The sequence below is a fragment of the Besnoitia besnoiti genome, chromosome X (genome assembly GCF_002563875.1).
Source record: "Besnoitia besnoiti strain Bb-Ger1 chromosome X, whole genome shotgun sequence".
In the NCBI taxonomy this organism is placed as follows: Eukaryota; Apicomplexa; class Conoidasida; order Eucoccidiorida; family Sarcocystidae; genus Besnoitia; species Besnoitia besnoiti.
Genome location: NC_042365.1, coordinates 1642161 through 1664386, shown reverse-complemented (window position 1 = coordinate 1664386; position 22226 = coordinate 1642161). Strand labels below are relative to the sequence as shown.

The following is a 22226-nucleotide window of genomic DNA, read 5'->3' as shown; positions in this document are numbered from 1 at the left end:
CGCCTTCTATGGTGGTGCCGAGCTAGGGCATATTTCCCCATGTACGCAGACCATGATGATCCCCGCACTGTCCACTTTATTCAAGGCCGACAGGCAGGGCATGCAGTACCAATCAGATAAAAACTGAAGCTAGACTCCCTGTTACTCTTGCTAAAATGGGCCTCATAGGTTTATATACAATACCTTTATATGGGGAATAGCTCCTATAAGTTCGGCTACTGGTTTAGATCTTAAAGGTCTGTGTTTACCGGCTCCAGCTTTGTTTCCATATTGCAATGCATACCGGGCTTCACAGAACCCTCTGGACAAGAGCGATTGCCGTTGAGTATGCACACTGACGTGGACTCGTAGTTCTGTACGTGTCGTGAGGTGTGCTTTCGCTTCACTCTTTCACAGACAGCAGTGCTTGACGGAAGTCGGAAGGGTGAGAACGCATGCGAAAATGGGCGAGGAAGATCCTGCCGACAAGCCGACAACAGCAAGAGGCTCAACTGTTACAGCTGGCACTGATCTGACCCTTGAATGTTGACTCACTGTCGGACATTTCGTGGTGCGACAACTAGCTACTCGCCCACTAAAGGGGGGTGCCACGAGCCTTTAGCAAATGAAGCACTCGCTGTCCCTTGTCTGGTAGTGCCCGCATTAAAGAACCCGGTGTAGAAATACAACCAAGCTAAGATCATAAGCGTACCCACCGAATACAGATCGAGAAACCCTGGTGCGTCGCTGGAAACACCGCGTTACGTTGTAGATCCCACCGGAAACAAACTCTCCTTCATACGACATTGAGGACATACCCCCTATCACCAACTGAGGTACGAGTTCCGCTTTTTTCCGACTCGTCTCTCGTCCTTCCCGCAGGCGACATAGCAATAGCAAAACACTTGGAGACTCTTCACACGCGGCCCTGCCCACCATACGAGATGAAATGCGTGTGCTGCCTCTTCCAGCCTCCCTCCCCCGTTGTGCGACGCGGAGGCCGCGAGCGGCAGCCAGTGTGGCGACGGACGGTACCTCGAGCCAAGCGGCTCGCCTAATGACCATATTACAGACGCCGAGTGCAAATCGCACACACCAAACTGGCGTTTCCCGCCTTCTCTGCCCCTCTCTCTCTCTCTCCCACTCCTCCCTGCGCCTCCACTCTCCCCCCCGCTGCTTCAGCAGTCCCGCGAGCGTCTTCTGCTCGTCGCGCCGCACATTTGTGACGTCGGCGTCTCTGGCATACGCCGAATCTACGTCGCCGCATGCACTCACCGACCATACTGGTGGGCACGGAAGTTGAGATCGACGTATCTGTCCTCTCCCTCGCCGCCATGCGGGCCGCGGGAATGGCTGCCTGGTGCGTAGCCTGGCGCCGGCGGCGCGTTCCCTCCGCGGTACCCTCCTCCCCCTTGGTAGCCCCCCCGCCGTAGTTGAAGGCGCCGCCCACCTGCGGCGGAGCGCCGTGGGAGTACGCGCCTCCGCCCCCTCGTCCCCTGGCGTATCTCCCCGCGCCCGCTGCGTAGTAGCCGTTCGCGGGCGGGGCGGGCATCAGACCCGGCCCCTGCGGGTGCCTCCCGTACCCCCCGGCAGCAAACTGCCTGCCCCAGGGGTCTCCCGGAATCACGCCCGGCGCCGCCCCTCCGCCCCAGCCGAACCCGGAGCCGTGGCCAGGCGGCGCGCTGTAGACGTGTGGCGGAGGCGGCGCCCCGCCGTGTGCAAAGCCGCCAGGCGGGGCGACAACACCCCGCGGCGGCCCGCCGCGCGCGTGGTGAGGCCCGTGGCCCTGACGGCCGAAGGGTGGCCGCGGAGCACCGCAGCCCCCGCGCCCATCCGGGGGGAAGCGCCCGCCTCGCGGAGGCCGGTCGCCGTGCCAGGGGGCGCCTGCCCCGTCGTGCTGGCCGTAGGGCGGAGGCCCGTCGCGGCGGTGGTCGTGGTTACGAGAACTCAAACAGTGCGTGACAATCCGCCGCGCCACCGCGCCGCTAAACGCGCGGTCGCGACGCTCTTCGTCCTGCGCGAACGGCACACATGCGCACAAGGAACTCTAGAACTCCAGCATGCCTATATCTATCTATCTGTCTATCTATCTATATCTATCTATCTGTCTGTCTATCTATATCTATATCTATCTACATCTAATCTATCTATCTATCTATATCTATCTATATCTATCAATCTATATCTATCTATATCTATCTATCTATATCTATCTATCTATATCTATCTATCTATATCTATCTATCTATATCTATCAATCTATATCTATCTATCTATCTATATCTATCTATCTATATCTATCTATCTATATCTATCTATCTATATCTATCTATCTATATCTATCTATATCTATCTATATCTATCTATCTATATCTATCTATCTATCTATCTATCTATCTATCTATCTATCTATCTATCTATCTATCTATCTATCTATCTATCTATCTATCTATCTATCTATCTATCTATCTATCTATATATATATATATATATATATATGCACATACGTATATATATGTGTATGTGGGTAAGATCCATGCCGGGATCGTGCATACACGAGAATGCATGCAATCGCGGTGAATCCTCCGAAATACAAGTTTCTCGCCGTTCCACACGCGGTGAGCATAGAGCGGCGGCCCAACAGATAATCGAGTCTACAATTGCTGCGCCACCTCTGCGAAAACCTTTGGCTGCTCCCGCCTCATACGTCTGGGGCGATGTGCGGCTGTCCTGAGCGTTAGGGACACGGATACCACGAAAGAGGGCGGATGAGCACTACCGCGTTCCCTACCTCTAAATCGAAGCGCTCCAGAATAGGCACATATGGCTTGACGCCATCGAGCAGAACAGACCGGTGAGTTTGCGGCGGGCGCAATGGAGTATACAGGCAGCAGAAAGTGACGCAAGAGAAGTCTGGAAGTCCCTCTGCAGACATCGCAAATCGAAGCGAAAGAAGCAAGCGCATTGACGCAACCTGCGCGGCGAACTTCATGGCTACACACATTACATGTTTCGAGCCCGGCCGCTCCACGCGCAGACCAGCAGCATCCCTCGCCTCTCCACAGGATCTTCACCACCAAAGCAGTTCCCCTGGCAGCAGCTGAAGCTGCTCTCAGTCGCCCACGGTCCCTCCCGAAGTTCCACTCGTCCGCTCGACTCGCTCCGCTGCACCACCCCCTGCTTAGGTAGCGAGGCGGCACTTCCATTTATCTTGCAGACGCACAGCGGGGGGCCGCCCCCCGTCCTGCGTTCCTCGAGAGCAAAGCAGGCCCTTGATCCGCTCTCTGCCGTGCTCGCTGTGTCGCCGCCCTTTTACCGCGGACCGCCGCGGCGCGGGAGCCCTCCCTCTGATTGCCGACCGCACTCACCGATGGGACTGTCGATCGTGTCTCCGGCGCGAACAGAGAACTGATTGAAGAACAGCTTTCCCGTCATGCCTGCGCACGCGGCCTCGCCCTGCATCAGCTTGCCAGCGCCACAGACCCCGCTGTGTCCGCCCGCGGCTTGGCCCTCCGCGTGCTCGTCCGCCGAAGCGACGCCCAGGCCGTCGGCCGCGGTAACCCCCGCCATCTGCTGCGCCAGAGGATGCGTGCGATGCACAAAGAGTCGGTCGCTCCCGCGTCGGTTTCGCTGGCGCTCTTCGGCAGTCAAGAAGACCTCCAGCGGTTTGCACACGCGCAGCAGACGCTGCTCGTCGATGAACGGCAGCAACACCACCCACTGCCACTGGTGCCTGCAGAAGCACAGGGGACAGCCACACCGCGAGCTGGAGTGCATAAACAGACGTACAGAAAAGCGAAAAAACGCACAGAGGCACGACGGCGCGCCCCCCGCGACGCGAGGCCGAAGACCGGAGCGACCTCGCACGCAGGACGACAGGGGAGATCTGCCACAACGGCGTGGAGAACTTCGCCCCGCAGGTGTCTGTCTCCTTCACCACACGGAGCTCAGCCGCGCGCTCACCGCTTTCCATTTGGATCCATCTTCACATCGGAAGGGTAGAAATCCGCAATCGCAGAGCGCGTGTCCGTCATGACCGCTGCATGCTGGCGCGGCAGACACGAGGCGCTGTATGGCGGCAGGACGGCCATCAGCTGCTCAAAAGCGCGGAAGGGGGTACCAAGGTTGAAGGAGATCTGAACAAACCCGCAAAAAACAAGCTCTCGCGATCCGTCGCCCTCCAGCGCGCTCCACACACTGGCACAAGAGAGTCTTTCCTCTTCTTTAGTCTGCATTTTTCTCCCTCCTGACTCTCGCCTGCCGCATGAGGCACTCACTTCGAACTCCCCCTCCTTCCCGACGAGGGAGACGCCTGTCGGCGTCTGCGGCGTGGTGTATCTCGGGGCGCCGGGCGCGACGAGGGCACTGCCGCGGCGGAGTGCCTCGTCCTTTTTCGTGTCGAGTTGGAGGCGTCTCTGCAGCTCGTCTGCGAGGTCGACCGCGAGAGGCGCGTAGTGAAAGGCGAAAAACCAGTCGAAGCTGCTGCAGCCTTGGTAGTAGTAGAGCAGCACCCACTGCAGGCCGACGAGGTAGGCCAGCGCGACGTCGCTGGCCAGTTTCTCGATGTCTTGCACTTGACTGTCCTCGGGCAGGTGGAATTTCTGGTGATAATATTTTTGCCGCCAGGTCGCGCGGTCCGGACAGCCCACGCCGCCGTCCACCTCGTCGTTCAGCAGGGTGTCGCCGTCGATTTCGCGCTGCAACTTCTTCGACATCCGCGCCTTGAACAAGTCGAAATCCTCTTCTCGCTTCTTCCCCGCCGGCACGGAAAGGATCTTCCCTTCCCCCTCCCGCCCCGCTGCGCCCTCGCCCGCCGCCGCGCCCTCGCCCGCCGCCGCGTCCTCGACCGGCACCGCTCCCGCGGACCCGCGCCGACGCTTGTGGGGCGGAGGCCCGCCGGACGGGGACACGGTGCCTCCGCTGCCCCCCTCTGCGGCCTCTTCGCCCTGCGCGTCGCCCGCGCCGCCCCCATCCTTCAGCTGCGCCCGAGAGTTCGGCTTGTCCGCACCTTCGCCCGCAGCGAAGCGCGTCTGCTGGTCTCGCCCAGCCGCTTCGCCTTCCCCCGCGGTCGCGGCCTCAGCGAACGCAGCGCCCGCTCCGTCTTGTCGCGTGTCGCCTTCCCCTGACGCAGGTGTCTCCGCGCCCTCCAGCGGGCCCTGGCGAGCGACCGGCGGGCCTCCAGCCAGAATGCGCTCTTCGAGTTGGTGGCGCAGAAGCCGCGCGGCATGCTCGTTGGACAGCTCGCCGCTCTCCGGCCGCGCGGACCCTGAGGGCGGCTGCCGCGAGTCGGCGCCTCCCTGGCTGCCCCTACGAGCCTTCTCCAACTGCGCTGCGGCATTCTTCGCGGCCGAAAGCAGGTCTCGCTGACGCTGCTGCTCACTCCGCTCGCGCATGCGGCTCTGAGTAGACGAGCAAAACACGCGACGGAACCGGGAAGCCTTTCACCTCGATTTCCTGTGTCAAGTATGCGTGACGTGCATGCTCGCCGCGGAGCCGAAGACGCTGCTTGCCACTCTCTCTCACACGCGTATGCACAGATACGAGCTTCCGCAAGCGTCGAGGCAGTGGGCGCAGCCCTCCCCCCTCGACGTGTCGCACGCGGAAAGACAAGGCAGCACGAGGACGGAGTACAGAAGACACTAACGACGCCGTGCCCATATATATATTTTTTAATTTATATATTTATGAGTATATATGTGCAGGATGCCCGTAGGTGCGCAAATCGCGCGCTGCTCCCTACCTTTCGCTGGAGGTCACGGCGCACAACTTCCTTCTCGATGACGGCCAGATGGTGAAGGAACGTGAACAACTGTCGGAGGTTGACTTTGCCCTCGTGGGTGAGGTAGTCTGTGAGGACTTTAGGCCGTAGGTGTAGATACAGGTGGACGAGCGCGTCGATGCTGCCTCGCTGAATCGACTGGTGGGGAAGGTGCGGCAGGAAATCGTTTCCGCAGAGGAAACAGAGAAACACGAAGTCATCGATGCAGCGCTCCAAATCGTACGCCTCGCCGCCTTCTTGCTACACGAAAAAGAAGTTCACACAGCAAAACACATCTGAAACGAAAACACGCAGCTCCGCCCGCGCAAGCAAGGCTTCAACGTGGCTGATGGCGCCGCTCGCCCAGACACCCCCCCCACGCGGCTGTTACTTCATCAACCCCCCCACTCCTCCTCCTCCCCTTCCCCGCCTGCGTTTCGTCTCCTAACGGCGCGCTTCCCGGCTCCAGGTTCAGCTCCTGCGTCTTGTGTTTCATCCTCCGCCACGCCTGACGCACCGTGGTGATGAACTCGTACGTGAGGTACTCGCGCAGCACCGGCAGCTGCAGCATCTGCAGCGGCTTCCAGCCGCGGCGGTGGGTTTCGAGGCCGGTAGCCCAGTCCTCGCGCAGCTCTACGCCGCGCTCTTCGAGGTGGCGCTTGAGGCCTCTTTTGTCCTGCTCAAAGACCTCGAAAGCCTTTTTCTCGGGGTCGCTGAGCGGCGCGGCCGCGCTCAGACTCCCCGCGCCGAACCCCGCTTTGCAGTTCTCCGCCGAGTGCCCCGCCGCGCTGCACGTGCTGCAGACTTGCTCGGGGGTCCTGTCCACGACGGCCTCTCGCAAAATCGAGAAATTCGCCTCGTGTGTCGCCAAGCCCAACATGATTAAATCCGCGTCCGCTCCGTGCAGCACGTGGCGCAAATTCGGGCGGTGGCTGGCAGAAGGGGAAACGCAGTCGCACACGAGGGCATGCGCCTTAAAACCGCGAACGAGAAGAACGAAAGGGACACACAACCCCTCAAACTGAGGGCAACCCCGAACCCGCGCGGACGTCTGCGATGAAAGGCCGACTACGCACGCATGCCTGCAGCAGCTGCGCCTGCCTCGACCAGCGATCCAGCGAGAAAGACATGGAGTCAAGAGACTTTCGCCGGCGTACGAAAATGCAGAGATACACACACAAACACGCAGATGAATGCCGAGAACTCTCCACATCTTCAGCCTATGTATATATACATATATATATACAGAGAGAGACAGATATATACATAAAGCGAGACAGATAGACAAACTAGGTAGGAAATGGATTGATATAGAGATACGTGGACTGCTGCAAGAGCTCAACGCACTCAGGGGACTTGCGCTGCTGCCGAATGAAGTCCATGATCTTGTGTTCGCCTTCCCCGGGGACAGTCGCATCGGAGAAAATGACTTTCAAGCCTTTCCAGCTCTCGCGTGTGGCCATTCTGTCCTGGATGTAGTACCTGCAGCCGCACACACACACATATACGCAGCTGCATCCCTGCCTGCATATTTACATGTAACTACATACATACACATATTTAAATATACGTACATACACATATATATTTCTAGGTATGCAGATACATAGGCACGGTACAGGCACCCTGCATACCAGGCACAGGGGACCCCCTCAGGCTTCCGCGGAGACACGTCGCCGCCGCACAAGAGGAGCCCCGAAGGCCGCACCGCAGGGAGCGCGTCCAGCCTGAGAGCGCAGATGAAGACGAAACCGACAGTCTCGAGAGCCACTAAAAATCAAGCCTTCTGAACGAATGCATCTACGCATTCCGGCGAAGTAGTGTGTTGTGGACGGTCTCGCGTCGCAAGGATTTCTTACGTGATGGCAATGGCGAGTCGATGCATGAACGGGGTGCCTGGCGTGATGACGTTGGAGTCCCAGCGATGCTTCTTCGGGGGCACTTCGCGGCCTTCGCTGAGAAACTGCTCCTTCAGCTCGTTGTACGCCTTCTCTTCCTCCTGGATGTCTTTTGCGGCTTTGAAGCGCCGGCTGCGCTGCTGATTCATCTTTGCACGCGGCGCGACACCGTCTGCGTTGCACACAAGAAAGATGAAAAACCGAACATAGGCATGACAGCCTCCGCGAACGAAGATGTGCCCACGCGGATGAGTGCGCAGGACGGCTAGTGTGCACGACCTTCTGATCGAGCGGTCAGACTCTGATTTCTTTCCGCGAGCGGCACGCCGCACACGAAGAAGCTGCACCGCTGCGTCGCATCTTGGACGTGTTTCCTGTTCGCTTATAGGCAGAGAAAATGGAATTCACTTTTCAGCCGTGCATACAGCAGCCCCATCGCGGACAGGGTAGTCGACCAATGCTCCTCATGCGTCTCTGCTAGCACAGACAAGCTGCTCCAGTGATTTTCTGCCTGCGCAGCATGCGTGCATGCGGAGGTCTCTCTGTGGTCTTTCCAGCCACTGGCGCACTCACCAACAGCCAAGTAGAGGAGTTGGCGAGGCTGAATGATGTCGACGATGCGATCAACGTACTGGAAAATCGACAGGAACATCTCCTCCTCCGTCGCTGGGCACGACTGCGACAAAAACACGCACGCAAAGGTACACCACAAATGAGCAGAGCAAGTAAGAGGGAAACACGCCGATGCAACAAGGCAGAGCAATCACTAGAGAAGCAACGCAGGCGCCTACATGAAGGGCGGCGGGACGCATGGCAGGTAGACAAGCCATAAGCAAGTATGTACATATATATGAATATATTCAAACATTATATATTCATATATATATATATATATAAATATATATCACACAAAGAGCGCGGCTTGTCAGTATCGAGAGGCGACGCAGGTGATATGGAAACGGGGAGAGAAGGAGGTAGAGGCCTCTCGAAAAGTCAGGTGGCCATCACCAATCGGTCGAAGAGCAGCAGGTCTGAGAGACAATAATTCCAAGCACGATGCAGCTGATCAGACTTGCTTCTGGTGGTCGTTGTTTCTCCCTGTTAAGATGAGTGAGGACAAAAGCCCATATATTACGCCTAGGGTGTCGTAGCCCGCAGTGAGAAACGAAATCGCTGTCGGGTCTGCGTCGGGAGACGAAGGGAGAATGAGGGTGTGAGCCTTTCGGTCGCCCGCCTCCAGTGTACGTACACCGTCATCCGTGTGGCAGCAAGGGTGGATGATGCCGTTCATGTCCAGGTAAAGGCAGTCGTATCCGAAATCTTCATCGCCGTTTTCCTCATTCGCTGGCGGCGCAGGCAGGTTCGCATCGCCTTCGTTTCCTTCCGCAGGCGCAGCGCCTTCGCCCTGCTGACTCTGACAAGGCTTCTGCTGCTTTTCTTGCGCGCGGCGTCTCTCTCTTTTGAGACGAAGTTCCTCGCGCATGTCCTGCACATGATTTTCTCCCACGTCGATGACGACTCTGGGATACCGGCTACAAAGCCAGCGGTAGAACGTCGGGACTCCCATCCTGCGAGGCTTATCAGGCGCGGCTCTAGCTCGTTGGAGGCCTTGTCATTCTTCTCATGTCTCCTTTGGACTTGTCCGTGAGAAACCTGCGCACTGCGTGAATTGGCGCGACTTCGTTTCCCGCGGCAGTCGGGAAACCGATTTGCGAATTCCGAAACAGCTGAAAAGAGGACGACGGGAGGAGACGAGGCGAAGGCGGAGAAGAAGAAAAAAAGGTGAGCACAGAAACAGAAAGGCCGACGTAGAGACCAGACGAGTCAAAGGGGAAGACCGGAAGAGCCGCGGGGCGACGCCTGAAGCTGCGCAGAGCTAGAAGGCAGCGAAAATGAGGGCGCAAGTCGCGCGTTTTGAGCGGACAAGGGCGGAGGACGAAGCGCAGCAGCCGCAGATGAAGGGACGAGAAGAAAGAAAAAAAGGAAGACAGACACACAAGACTCAAAAACTCTCTGCGAGGGGACTTGCTTGCAGAAGTTCCTGCTTCAGACTGCTTGCGGCCAATCCCAGGAGGAGGGCTGCCTCTCAGAGCGGCGCAGGCCTTAAGCGAAAGTCGGGATCGAGAGAAACGGAAATTGTTTCCACGTGTCAACTCAACTACAACATGTGCGTCCCACGCCAACAAATTCTGCAACAGGCAAAGTGACCCGGAACTCAACAACAGCACGCGAGCGGGCTCGAAACGGTGAGAGCATTCCTTTACAACAGTACAGTGCTGAAGGATAAAAGCGTAAATGCCCCGTGAGTTCGCGTCCGGTGAAAAACTCCGTCGGTCTCTGGTGCATGCCGCGAGGCGATCTGTATTCACGCCTGCACGCGCGAATCTAGAAAACGCATGCGCAACGCACGAAAGGGGCTGAGGCGTCTGCCCGCCGGATCAGCGGAAAGCCTGAGACGACCTAAGGACCTGGTGTGCTCAAACAAGATTCTGCAGCTCCTCGAACACTGTTTTTGCTTTTCAAAGCTAATGGCTGCTGAGTTGTCTCAAGTCATGCAAGCATGCAGCCGATATCGCGAGAAACGTCAACCCCACGACGAAACCTGCAGCGCCAGATGCGTTGAGCCCTCCTCTTTGCATCAGCTTTTTTCCGCTGTTTTGGCGCAACTCGTCAGCTGAAACTGAATGGCTAGCGCGTGCCTCACACGGCGTTGTTGACAGTTCAGTCCGGTGAAGAAGCTTCTCGGCTGAACGACATTACGGAGAAGTCCGGCTTCTCTGTCCGATCAAGATTGACTTCCGCGAACAACTAAGCGATTGCGCAATGTAGATGGTATCTCCGGCGTCTTTTGTGTCTCGAGTCCACCCCACTGCTGAGGTATGTCTCCTTTTAAAGGTTCGGAAGGAGCCCCCCGCTTGGAGGGTAACCCAGAAAGAGCGCCGATAAACAATTCGTCAACGATTTGGCATCCTACATTCCATAAAAATAGATATATATGCTATCTATAATATATATATGTATTCTCTTCTTTCTATTCATAGTAGATATGTGCTGTCTATAATATATATATCGACTACACAATGTATAAATCTATATAAATATTATATATGCTAGAATAGATCTATATATAGCATATATCAGGCACGGCGAAGTCCATTTGCTGATGCGTTCCATACAGCTGACAATGGTAGGCGGCTGCACGATCACGAGTCTGTTCTTCACACGCTTAGCATGCACCACTTAGCATGCACCAGCGAAGACAAGCGGGAGCCATTCAGATCCTCTTGGTACGGAGATTGGCGCAGCATGCACACGGATTCAGCGTTGTTTTGTTAGCTGCTGTGACCTGCCGCCTCACCATAGCGCAGGTCAGGGAGCATTTAAGGCACGTCTGCCGCGCGGATCCGCGAATCTACTTCGTTATTCGCCATCCATACGCAACATCCATGCGCGCCTGCTGCATGCCTCCAGACACATCGCAGCTGCACTCTCTTCTTCTCTTCTGACTCGCCTCTCATACGCACCCAACATGTGGAAGCAATGTTACACGCATGGCCTCCCACGAACCGGCCTTAAGGAAGTTGAGAGGGCAAGCACCCCCGGTCGGCTGTCGTCACTGGATGCGCCTAGGAAACCTGGAGTAGAAATACAGCCGTAGCTCGCAACTCAACAGCCGCCACCACAAACCCCGGCACGCCCGACGGCACGCATGGCGTGGCGCTGCGGGGCTGCGCAGGCATCCAGGCTTGTCCCGACAAACAAACTTCGCAGCTAAGGTACAAACGGCATGCGCAGCAGCCGCGCCGCGAGCACTCTGTGGTTGCCGTCGCGTCCCTCCCTTCCAGGCCTTCGGACGAAGGGGAGTCACCACGACACTTCCTTCGTGAGGCAGAGAGGGGCGTTCGAGCCTCGTTTCCGTACACAGCACAGCGAATCAGGTCAGCCACGATGCGGCAGCCAGCACGCCTGCGCGTTTAGGGTTTATATTACGCGAAGCCGCAGCAGGACGGCGAAGCGACAGCTGACAGCCCGCCCGTTTCGGAGTGCCACTTCGCAAAACGGACGCGTGAAGGCAGGAACGATCATGGAAACCGTGTAAACTGCGTGTGTCGCTGTCAGCCCTCGCTCAGCGGGAAAGACACAGGCGCTTTCTAGCCAGCGACGAGCACCTCGCTTGGCCAAAGGAATGCAGTCCTGTGAATGGAGCAGCAAAAAGACTCGTGTCTGGAAGTGCGTCGTCTGGGTGCCTGAAGAACAGCTAAACCTGGTGGCGACTCACGCTGAGGTGCGCCCATTCTGGGACTGTAGCAAACTTGCTTCGCTGCAGGAGACGTCTCTTTGAACGCCATAAAAGGGAGTTTGTGAGCACAGCGGAAGAGCGAGCCTCCTTGGGAGCCCTGCTGCAGCACGAGGGTTTCCACATACGAGAAGAAAGGCGCAGACAGACAAGCAAATGATCCATACAGCGTGTGAATCGTCGTTCCCTCCACACTCACGTGGCGCCGAGAAGACAAAGCGGCACGTAGAGGGAGGGCTGTGCTTCGGGCGATGTAGACAGCAAGAGTACTCTGTGGCACTGCGGCAGTTCAGTGCTTCGGCTCACTGCCGCGCGATTCGGTTCGGGCAGGGGCGACGTCTGTTTTCTGTCCTGGCTGTGTTGGCTGTCCGCTTTGCGTCCTTTTCTCAAAGCTGCGCTCCGCTTCAAGCCGCGGGAGCCCGTCAATGTCTAAGCTCGACGGTCTGCGCAGATCTCGCGTTCGCGGGCCTCTGTGTCTCTGTGTGCTCGTGCGGTCTCTGAACAGCAAGCGAACTTATGCACATCACGACAAACAAGCCTGCGGTCTAAGTAAACACAGCCTGAATCTGCGCTTTTCGTGCGTTCAGATGCGCGATCTTTCGACTCGATGCCCTCTGCCGCGGCCGAAGGCGATGGAGACACCACCGCGGGGTCTTTCGCGGTTGCGTGTCTCCTTGTCTCCTTTTCGCGGCTCGTTCACGACCTAGCCCCCTTCTTTTTTCTCTTCTTACGCAGGCGCTTGAACACACACAGAGTTTAATCCAGCGCCAGCGTTTTTGCTTGGAGACAGGCGAGCCTATGGGGGAAGAAGAGGAAAGATTCTCTCGATTTCTCTCTCCGCTCCAATGCCGGAGACACTTGACCAGTAAGAGACGGCGTAGAGCGCGTCCCGCGCGTTCGTGTGCAAGATGCGTCGTCCGCTTTCGCCCCTTTTTCTTCTTTTTATTCATTTCGCGGTCTACTCCACCGCTCTCTCATCCTCGCTAGAAACGCCGACTTGTCTTCCGTCACCTGGCTCGTCGGGGTTCTTTTCTTGCCTTTCCTCAACACGCGCATACGCGCCACTCCCTCGTGTTCGTTCTTCTCGCTCGTGTCCTACCTTTCGTTCTCGTCTTTGTCACTTGTTTTCTTCTTCTGCTTTGTCCCCAGGAGGCTGTCCTTCGCAGTCTGCCTGTGCAGCCCCGCAAAAGCAGCATCAGCCTGTTCCAGATCGGCGCCTAGCCTGTGTGTTTGCCGCCCGCCTTCCTCCTTCCTCTTCGTCTTTATCTTCCTCTGCGCCTGAGTTTTCCGCGCGCTCTGCGCGCCCCTCTCGAGTTTCGCTGCCCGGCTGCGGCGGCGACTTCTCTTTGCGCGGCGGCCTTCAACTGTCTACTCTCTCGCTGAGTCTTCCACTGCTGCACCTCGTGCTGCCTCGAGTGTCTGTCTCTGTGCCCCCCTCCTCTATTCTGCTTCAACTGCGCAGACGCTTCGTCTTTCCCTCTCTTCTCGCGCCCTGTACGCACGGCGCAGATACTGCCGCCCCCCCGCACCGTGGCGTGTCTCTTTTGCGCGGCTCCAGTCTCGTGTGCAGATTTCTGGGGCGAGTCTTCGACTCGATCCCTCGGCCGCGACTCAAACCGCCACTCCGCCGCCGAAAGATCGATTTTCTTTTTCCCGGAGAAGGACAGAAAAGCGCCGTTCCTCGTGGAATCGCGGCACCCGACGAGGGAGGGCAGCGACGCAACCTGTTCGCTGGAGACGCAGAAGCGAAAGGAGGAGACTCAGAGGGAAGAAGTGACGAGGATGTACTGCGGGGGAGGAGCGCGGAGAGGCGAGCTGACAAGGCCCCGGGGCAGACAGGGTCATGGCAAGACAGCGAGAGAGACAGACATCCGCGGCGGGCGGGCGTCGAGGACTCTGAGCCTTCGGGAGTAGCAGAGGACGCACAGGAAGATGCAGGAGCTGCTTCGCGCCCCCGCTGCAAGCGTCCCTGTCCATCAGGAGCTCCAGCGGGGGATCGGCAGGGTGAGCCACACGCCTCTTTCGATTCGGGGGACGGAGGGCGAGCGCCTTGCCTGGGGCTGAGTTCCTCGTTTTTTTTCGCGATTCTCCAGAGACATGCGTATGCCCTAGGAAATTGGATTGCCCCCGCAGTCGGCGTGGATGTGCACCCAGCTAGCAAAAGGGTAAACCTTGTCGCCGAGGCCATACCTTCGCGTTTTGCTGTGTCGCCCTTCTTCGCCTTGCCTCCGGCGCCTTTTCTGCCTCCCGTTCTTTCACTGGTCCTCCTCCCCAGTGGGCTTCTGCTTCTCTCTGCTGGGCTTGACCTCGCGAAGTCCATCTGCCACGTTCCTTCTCTTTTGCTTTCCCCATGGCAAACGAGCGCTGCGCGTCTCTTACCTGCGCGCCGCCCGCCTCCTCCTCCGCTCGCCTCCGCAGTGCCCTCCTCACGCAGTCGTCTTTCTCGCAGCGTCGCGCTTCCTGCTTGCCTCCTTCCACGGTGCGAAGGAAGCGGACTCTTCGGCTCGCGGCGCCTGTGGTTCAGCTCGTTTTTCAGTTTGACAGACCAACGTCTCGCGCGGCTTTCTCGCTTTCTGCAAGTCCAGCTGAAGGCCAGTGTGGACCTTCGGACTTGGCTGGATACTCGCAAGCTCGCGTGGAAGTGCGTCGTTTTCCTCGGAGACATCCCGCCCTCGTACTGCTTTGAGCGCGACCAGACCCCGATGTGCTCGACTCTCGGCGACGGCGCGTCGTGGATCTTTTCTTTGTCGCGTCGCCTCTTGAACAGACTAAGTCGCACCACGCCACAGCAAGGCAACGAGAGAGGGGCGGATGCAGATGCTGCGGGATCCTCTCCTCGCGGCGCCGCGGGGCTTCTGTCGATGCGAGCTCAATCTGATGACGCGTGCGATAGAAAGCCGCCAAACAGCTTCGCAAAGTGGCTTTGCGACACACAGTTGGCTGTATCGCGGCCCTCTCTCCACACGCCGCTGGGAGACAGTGTATACACCCCTGACGAACTCGACAGCGACGGAGATTACCCCTTCCGCGCATCGCAGACATTCGCAATTTTCTCAGAGGCGGCTGGTGACAGCGATGCAGGTGCAGCACCCGAACTGTCAGAGGCGAGCGGAGGTGCTTCCACAGACAGGAGAGAGAGCGGCGGGGAAATGAATCAGCAGGCGCGCTTCCACCAACAGGCGAGAGAGGCGAGAAATGGCAGTGTGGCGCGGCGCGAGGGAGGCGGAGATAGAACAAGGCAGGACGAACTTGCGATGGAGGACGTTGCGCGTGCGGAAGGGGGCGGATGCAGAGTGCGCCAGCCAAAGAGAAGAACCGGGAAGGTCTTCTCGCTCTCCGTAGATGGAAGCGTCAGTTTCGCTCCTGGCAACGCGGCGCTTGCATTCGATGTGCAGAGGTGGTGCGTTGCGCGAGGGACAGAAAGTGCAGAAAATCCGCATCGCGCGAATCCAGCGAAATCTCCGCAGGTCGCGCGCCACCAAAGCAGAGAAACCGAGTCGGCAGCGCCCGGGAAAGGAGAAACCCGCACACGTGTAGAAGCGGCTGTCACTGAGTCCCCGCCATGGGGGGTGATTCTCGATGTAGGGACGCTCCGCGTTTGCGCGAAGAGAGCGATTTTCAGAATCGAGTTTCTTTAGGGAAGGGGGAACACCCGCGCATATATCGCGCGACCAAGACTCCTACATTTACGCATATGTGACATGCGTACTCGACGAGAAAAATCTACGCAGATATCTGTGTATTCCGTGCCTCTCCGTATCCGTGACTATTCGCCTTTCTTCGGGTACAGCCTCCTGCAATGCGCTCGGCCGTTTGCCAGCCATCTACAGCCAAACGTTTTGTGTATACATTCATTTTTTTTCGACAGCGCCGCTAAATCTAGGCGCTGTTCGCCGAGTGAAGAAGATACTCGCTGCTTCTGTTCGTTCGCCAGACTGCCTTCTGATCAGCAGCCCGGAGGCTGCCACGAAAAGCCTCTTCGGTCAAGCGCCTCACGCTCGACGAGGACTGCCTAGCTATGATCTTCGTGTTCTGGCGCAGGCAACGCGGGCCTTCGTGTTGACCCTGAGAAAACACTCCAAAGTTGCCTGATCTCTCTGCATGCCGTGACTCTTCCGCGGTCCTATGCAGCCACTCTCTGCATGCATATGTATATGTGTGCAGCTTTCGCTCAAAGTACGATGCTGCTGATCAGACTAGCATCTGAGCAGTAGTTTTCTCTCGCTGTTGAGATGAGTGAACAGGAATCTATGTATTACGCTTAGCCCTAAACCCGATGTGGATTAATCTTAATGTAGTAGGCTATTGAACTCCAACATTTTAAGCGCGAGCGTGCGAAGAGGGAGGCCTACCCTATAGAGAAGCATATAAAGTGCTAGTGCAGAAAAAACTAGAGGAGATGTGGCTCTGTATGGGCTTTCCCGCAAAGAGACAGAACTTTCCGAAATTGAGGCTGACAAACGCGTAACCTGTAGCAGCGCGTTGCCTCGTTTTAGCTAAAAAAAAAGAAAGAACCTCCTGTCCGAATAGGGACGCTGTGGCAGGTCACGCTGCGATTGATCTTGTTGTTTTGCTAAAAAACAGTTGGTTCCGTCGGGCTTCCTGGGCACAAATGTCCTCCTCTCGCTTCAAAGGCAGGACAACATGAGATGCCTGTCCCCCCACTCCAACTATCTTCCCACAGTAGAAAAGAATCTGCTTCGCTTCAAAAGAAGAGAAACAAGGCGAGCACACCTATTCAAATACGTTAGCCTTGGCTGTCCTACGCTTCCCATAAGACAAAACAGGCACCTGAAAACTTCTGCTCTACTTCGATTTTCCGCTCGTCCTCTTCGCCCTCCTGACGCCACCCTAACGACGCGAAGACCGCCACCCATGCACGCGCCGTGTACCATACGCATCGCACATATATATATATATATATATATATATATATATAAATATATGCACGCGTATATCTACCCCTCCATCTGCATGCAGCACCTTCATGAGAAATATATCTAGCGAGTACCTCCGCACAGGTTTTGGCGTTGTTTTATGTGCGAAGCGAGTTGTGCTTGCGGACCGGCAGCTCCACGTGAGGCTCGTTGCGCGCGTGGGCTTGCGCAGCCGCGTGCGCCTCGCGATCAAAGACCTGCAAAAAAAGAGAAAACATGTGGGAATCCGTGCCGCAGAATGAACGATCAGTCGGTTCTGAGAGCAACTCACGCCTGCAGATTTGCGCGCCACAGCTGAGTCGCCGTGGCGCGCGCAGGCGGTCTGAGCAGCCGACAAGGCACAGCAAAAAACGCGAAAAATGCAGATGCGGAGACACTGAGCGAGAAGACCGAGCTGCTCGACTGCCTCGCAACTTACGTTCCAGAGCCGCCAGCTGAGGGTGATGCTGCCACTCGCCAAACAGCCAGCGGCGGACGAGGGCGTACAGAGGCGCACTATGGCCCGACGCGCGCAGCTCGCCGATCCTGTCGACAGACGAAACAACGCAGGAAATGGCAGACGTAGGAACCACATGCAGAGTAAAGCACAGACATCAGGCGCGCGTCGCGGAAACCAAACACGCAGCGTGCACACAGATTTGCACAAAAAAACACACACATATATGTATGAATATACACATGCGTATGAGCAGTGAGGCGCGGACAAGCTATTTGTGTCACTCTATGCGCCCACATGTCGGACCGGGATTTCAAGCCTTCACGCGCACCACCCCGACATCACAGAGTAGCATTTTTCATTTTTTTAAAAGGCTCGCCCCGCATTGGTCAGCGCCTCCAGCCACACACTCGAGACGCGACCCTCCCAGGACCCTCGCACAGGCTTCAAGGGCTACATACAAAGTGCAGCCTCCATCTCACGCAGTGAAGCGTGTAGATGGTGGATGCCTCCAGGCGCATGCTCGCTTACGCGGAGATCTCCGAGAGAGGCTTGTAGAGCTTCACTCGGCCTTTCTGGATGTAGAGCAGATGCGTTGCCCAGGTGTCTAAGCCGTCGAAGATGTGCGTGGAGTAGAGGACAGTCGCGCCGCGGTGTGTGGACTCGTGCAGCAGAAGCCTGCGAGTCGAACGGAAGCGAAACGAAAACCCGACTTGCCCCAATGCAAAAACGGCGCGCAACATATCATGGCATTCAAATCCACAGGCAAAGAGCCCAGACGAAGAAGCGGAGGTCTAAAAAGGCACGCGGGTGTGCAGCCCCCCCCTCCCCTCCCCCCGCGCGCCGCGTTACTCCTGTGGTCTGTACCTGAGCAGCCCTTCTCGGGAAACGAGATCGAGGTCGCTCGTCGCTTCGTCAAGGATGTAAACCTTCCTCGGTTCGCAGAGCGCGGCGAGGAGCTGACAGCGACGCCGCTCGCCATCGCTGATGCGCGCAATGCGCCAGCGCATGTCGACGCCCAGAAGCGTCACCAGCCGCCGCACGCGGCTCACGATGCACTCAGTTTCCTCTTCTCCTGCGGCGGCATCCGCGCCAGGCCCCGCCACGTAGTTCGCGCAGTCGGTCCGCAGAGACGCGCCGGCCTGCGCGGGGGCCGCCGCACAGCAGGGAAGCGGGGCGAACAGGCCCTCGCCGTGGAACAGCCATACCCAGGACCCTGGCGGCGCCGCAGCGGCTGGTGGCTCTCCTGCAGCCGGCGCCGAGGCGGAGTGTGGCGCACTACATGCGTTGCCCTTCTTCTCCAGCTGCTCGCCAATGTGCGCCTCCACCACAGGCCCCACGAGGTCGTACAGCGGCACGTCCAGCGAAAAATCTGAAATGACCACCCGACAGCAGCGGACGAAAGGGCCGGAAGGCACGCAGCACGTGTAGTTCTTGAAGACACGACACAGCAGAGACCCTCGTGCCTCAACCCTCTGAATTCCAGAAATGCGCGGATGAGAGGCAAATACCCATACATATAAATATATATATGCATGTACACATACATACATACATAGACATACATGTGTGCATGCATACGTAAATACATACATATCCATGCGCTGATGCACATATCACGTAGCAGCTTCTAACTAACAAGGATGTGCACAGAACGCATCTCCGCCTCTGAAAAACGGCGACCACTCCGCCGTATGTGCGTGGCTCGCTTAGAAGCTCTGGCGAATCTCCTTCTTTGCGCTGTGCACGAAGTTCTCGAACACGCCCGTTGCTCTCAGGTAGCCTTTTGTCGCTCGACGCTGCAGGCTGCGACGATTGCGTGTCTCTCTCCTCACCTCCCTTCCACCATTCACTCAGGCAGGCGACGTCGCGCCCGAGCGTCACATCATGGAAGGCGGGGCGCTCGAGAACGAAGGCCATGCCCTCGGGAATGAGCTGACGCCAACAAGACAAAACGAGGAGGCCGCGCAGACACAAAACTCGTGGAGCACACTGAGGATCTTCGCCTCCAATGGGGGGACCCACGAGGCTGAATGACGATTAGACAGCTTCGGTGCGGAGGGACAGACACCTCTGTGGCCGGCCACGCTGTATGCGCGCCGAAGCACGAGCAAGCGAGGAAACTGACGGCGCCTGCAGATCCACCTGGGCGGCTTCTAGTGAGCGTCGAACGCGCGGACAGCCGCACACGGCTATACACTGGAGCAAGCGACAAAAAAGAATCGGAATGCTGCCTGTTTCGCTTTAGCACGCCGTGGATCTCTCCTCTGCCCGGTAGTCTCGCGCTGTGCGTCCCGTTTCGAAGTGAATGTTTGAGCGGCCTTCGCTGCATATGTATGCAGTACGTATATGTATGCGTGTGCCTGTACTGAGTGCCTACCATTTTTCCGCCGAGAATGTTGAGAAGCGTGCTTTTTCCAGCCCCATTGCTTCCAATGACGACGACTCGGGCGCCCTCTGGAATCTCGAGAGAGACGTCGAAGAGTTGCCACTCTCTCTGCGCGTCTCGCTCCCCCTCTGCGTCGATTGCCTCCCCCGCCGTCGGAGTCCCCGTTCTTCCGCTGTCCACTGCCGAGGCCGCCGACGCCATCGAGTCGAGAAACTCGGTGCTCAAGCTGCTGCCTGTGGGGGGAGGCAAGTGCTCGGGAACCGGCTGGAGCGCGGTCTGACTCAGCGGGCGGTGCCTCGCGGGGTTGTGGTAGGAATAGCGCAGACGTTTGCACTGGATAACCGGGCGATCTACCCGCACGGCCGCGGCAGATGTGTTTCCAGACATTTCTGAGGCGTTCTGAGGGAGAGGCGCTGATGCCTGAGGTTGAGAGGGCATGGGAACTGACGAGTCGGGCGACGGTGCGGGCTCGCGGGCGATGGGCGAGGCGGTCAGCGCGTCGTCTGTAGCAGCGCCATTCGTCGGTGGCGAGGAAGACTCGCGATGGAGTTCCGAGCGCCCAGCGGAAGCAGAACCCGCGGGACGAGCAGCCCCAGCTTCACCGTTGCAGTGACTCGAATCCTGGGTGGGAAGGGTTGTCAACCGTGGCATTCTCGAGGAAAGGAAGAAGATAGCCCGCAGAAAGAAAAAAGGGAAATCCGAGAACGTGCAAACAAAGGCAAACAAACGGTAAAACGATATTTATCCACCACGCCGCGGAATATTGGAAAAAGAGACAGTCGGGTGTTAGTCATGGGACGACCACTCGCACGACAACAGGAGAAAAACGAGACAGAGGTGGAATTCCCGCAAGAACAAAGGACGCCGTGTGCGCGCTACGCGCCGTACGCAGCACAGACAACAACTGACTCGAGCGGGAGGAAACGGCCGACAAAGACAAGCAACTCTACTCGGTCGCGAGTCACAAACAAGACTGAAATGGCAAGCACGCTGTGCTGCGAACTCGGTTCGAAGATTCAAGCGGCGGTTCTGGTGTATGAACAGTCGAGGTTCTGCATCGTGAGCAGTCCGCTGCGTTGTTTTCTTCGGAACAAAACTGGGAAGTGAAATGGCGAACACCAGTCAAAAGCCTGAGAGAAGTAATGGATACCCGCTCACCTAAAGCGCCGAGACACAGCTCTGCACACCCAACGTAGCGCCGAAGAACCACGGCGCGGCTATTCGGCGTTCAACAACGCGGCGGCGGCCATGCTGCAGTTGGACCTCTGAGCGTGAGGAGCTTCTGTAGGCTCCAGGTGAGTGCGAAGTTTGGAAGAAAAGGAAAAGTCATTTCAAAATAGGGGGTTCCGCAGGGGCGGTGCCACGTACACAAACGTGGGACAGCGGTTTCAGCATCTCATGCCCGCGAAAAACGCGACGGATACAAAAACTCGTCGTGGTATGCGCTAGTGTGCCGTCGGCTACAACCGCCTTCTCCTCTGTTGTTTTCAACAGCAAAAGGAAATCCCTCAAACGTAGCAGGGACAATATGGGACAGAAACCGACGGAAGGAGCGACGTCGTCCCGAACCGTTACAGACCTTTCTCTCCACAGTGCCATGAATACAGCGGCGCCTACAGACGAATCATCTGTACCTGCTTTGACACATATCCGTTCTTACTGCTCGCCGAAGCAGAACCACCAGCGCGAGACGCGGAGGCGCCAAACAGGCGGCTCACTTCTCTCTCGCGTGTCACGAGTCGCGCGCCTCGTAAGTCAAATGGCCGTCTGCGGTTTCCCGCGACAAGCCGCGTCGCCCTTCTCACGCTCCATTCTGAGGCAGAACCTACCAATGCAGATGGATTGAAGCGAACCTGTTGCTGCTAGCGACTTGATGCAAACCCTTTCCTAAGCAGCCGGATTCTGGGGGCCGTTGGTGGCACAAGAGACTTGCACATCGAGAGGCTCTTGGAAGCTGGAAAGACAAACTGGCACCATAGCGGTTTCCGCTGGGAAAGCCGAAAAACCCAGGTGGTGTGACGACGTTTTGGTTAACGCCATCAAATCTATTTGCTGAGACAGCTCCAAGCCTCCACTCCGACGCGTTTCGGCTGCTCACTCGCCGTCTCGATGGCTGCAAAAATGAGATTGTCCGAAAGTTTCACGGAGTGGCGAGATTTTGAAGGCCGCAACACAACTCGTCTTGGGCGTGTCATGTTCAGAGCACGAGTGGCGGCTTCCTACGTTTTGCGGAGAGGCAACGCGCCTTCTGCGGAGGGTTGACCACCCTGTACGCAGTGTGAGCGAGTCGTTCCCGTTTTCGCTTAAGCAGCAAGTAGCATTGGCTCACTCTAACGGTCTTACCGCTTCACGATTTGAACATCACAATGCTTCGCGCACAGCTACCGTGTTTCAATGGTTGGTGGCACGATACGCCAGGCAGCGCCAGTTTGCTCTTGCTGCTTCCCCTGAACTACCGGCACCGTAGCTAAGTTAGAGAACGAAGCTTATTAGCACCAGGGGGTGAAACGTCTGGATCCTCGCTACGTTCGA

The 22226-nt window shown here is 57.4% G+C and overlaps 3 protein-coding genes across 3 annotated transcripts; 1 reads left to right on the top strand and 2 right to left on the bottom strand.

Moving 5' to 3' along the window:
- Positions 1 to 1045: 1045 nt before the first annotated feature.
- Positions 1046 to 9202, bottom strand: BESB_017870 (uncharacterized protein; the record flags this gene model as incomplete). The annotated part of the gene is made up of 11 exons (XM_029360502.1): positions 1046 to 1993; positions 2771 to 2904; positions 3348 to 3712; positions 3943 to 4115; positions 4257 to 5378; positions 5720 to 5998; positions 6255 to 6669; positions 7085 to 7219; positions 7597 to 7807; positions 8209 to 8311; positions 8885 to 9202. The coding sequence occupies 11 exons, from the start codon at positions 9200 to 9202 to the stop codon at positions 1046 to 1048; spliced, it is 4203 nt and encodes a 1400-aa protein (XP_029216478.1).
- Positions 9203 to 11821: 2619 nt separating this feature from the next.
- BESB_017860 (uncharacterized protein) lies at positions 11822 to 15570 on the top strand (the record flags this gene model as incomplete). Its single annotated transcript, XM_029360501.1, has 3 exons — positions 11822 to 11920; positions 12325 to 12481; positions 13082 to 15570. The coding sequence occupies 3 exons, from the start codon at positions 11822 to 11824 to the stop codon at positions 15568 to 15570; spliced, it is 2745 nt and encodes a 914-aa protein (XP_029216477.1).
- Positions 15571 to 17136: 1566 nt separating this feature from the next.
- BESB_017850 (ABC transporter, ATP-binding domain-containing protein) lies at positions 17137 to 20345 on the bottom strand (the record flags this gene model as incomplete). The annotated part of the gene is made up of 6 exons (XM_029360500.1): positions 17137 to 17191; positions 17260 to 17394; positions 17837 to 17983; positions 18173 to 18677; positions 19141 to 19240; positions 19686 to 20345. The coding sequence occupies 6 exons, from the start codon at positions 20343 to 20345 to the stop codon at positions 17137 to 17139; spliced, it is 1602 nt and encodes a 533-aa protein (XP_029216476.1).
- Between the last annotated feature and the right edge of the window lie 1881 nt (positions 20346 to 22226).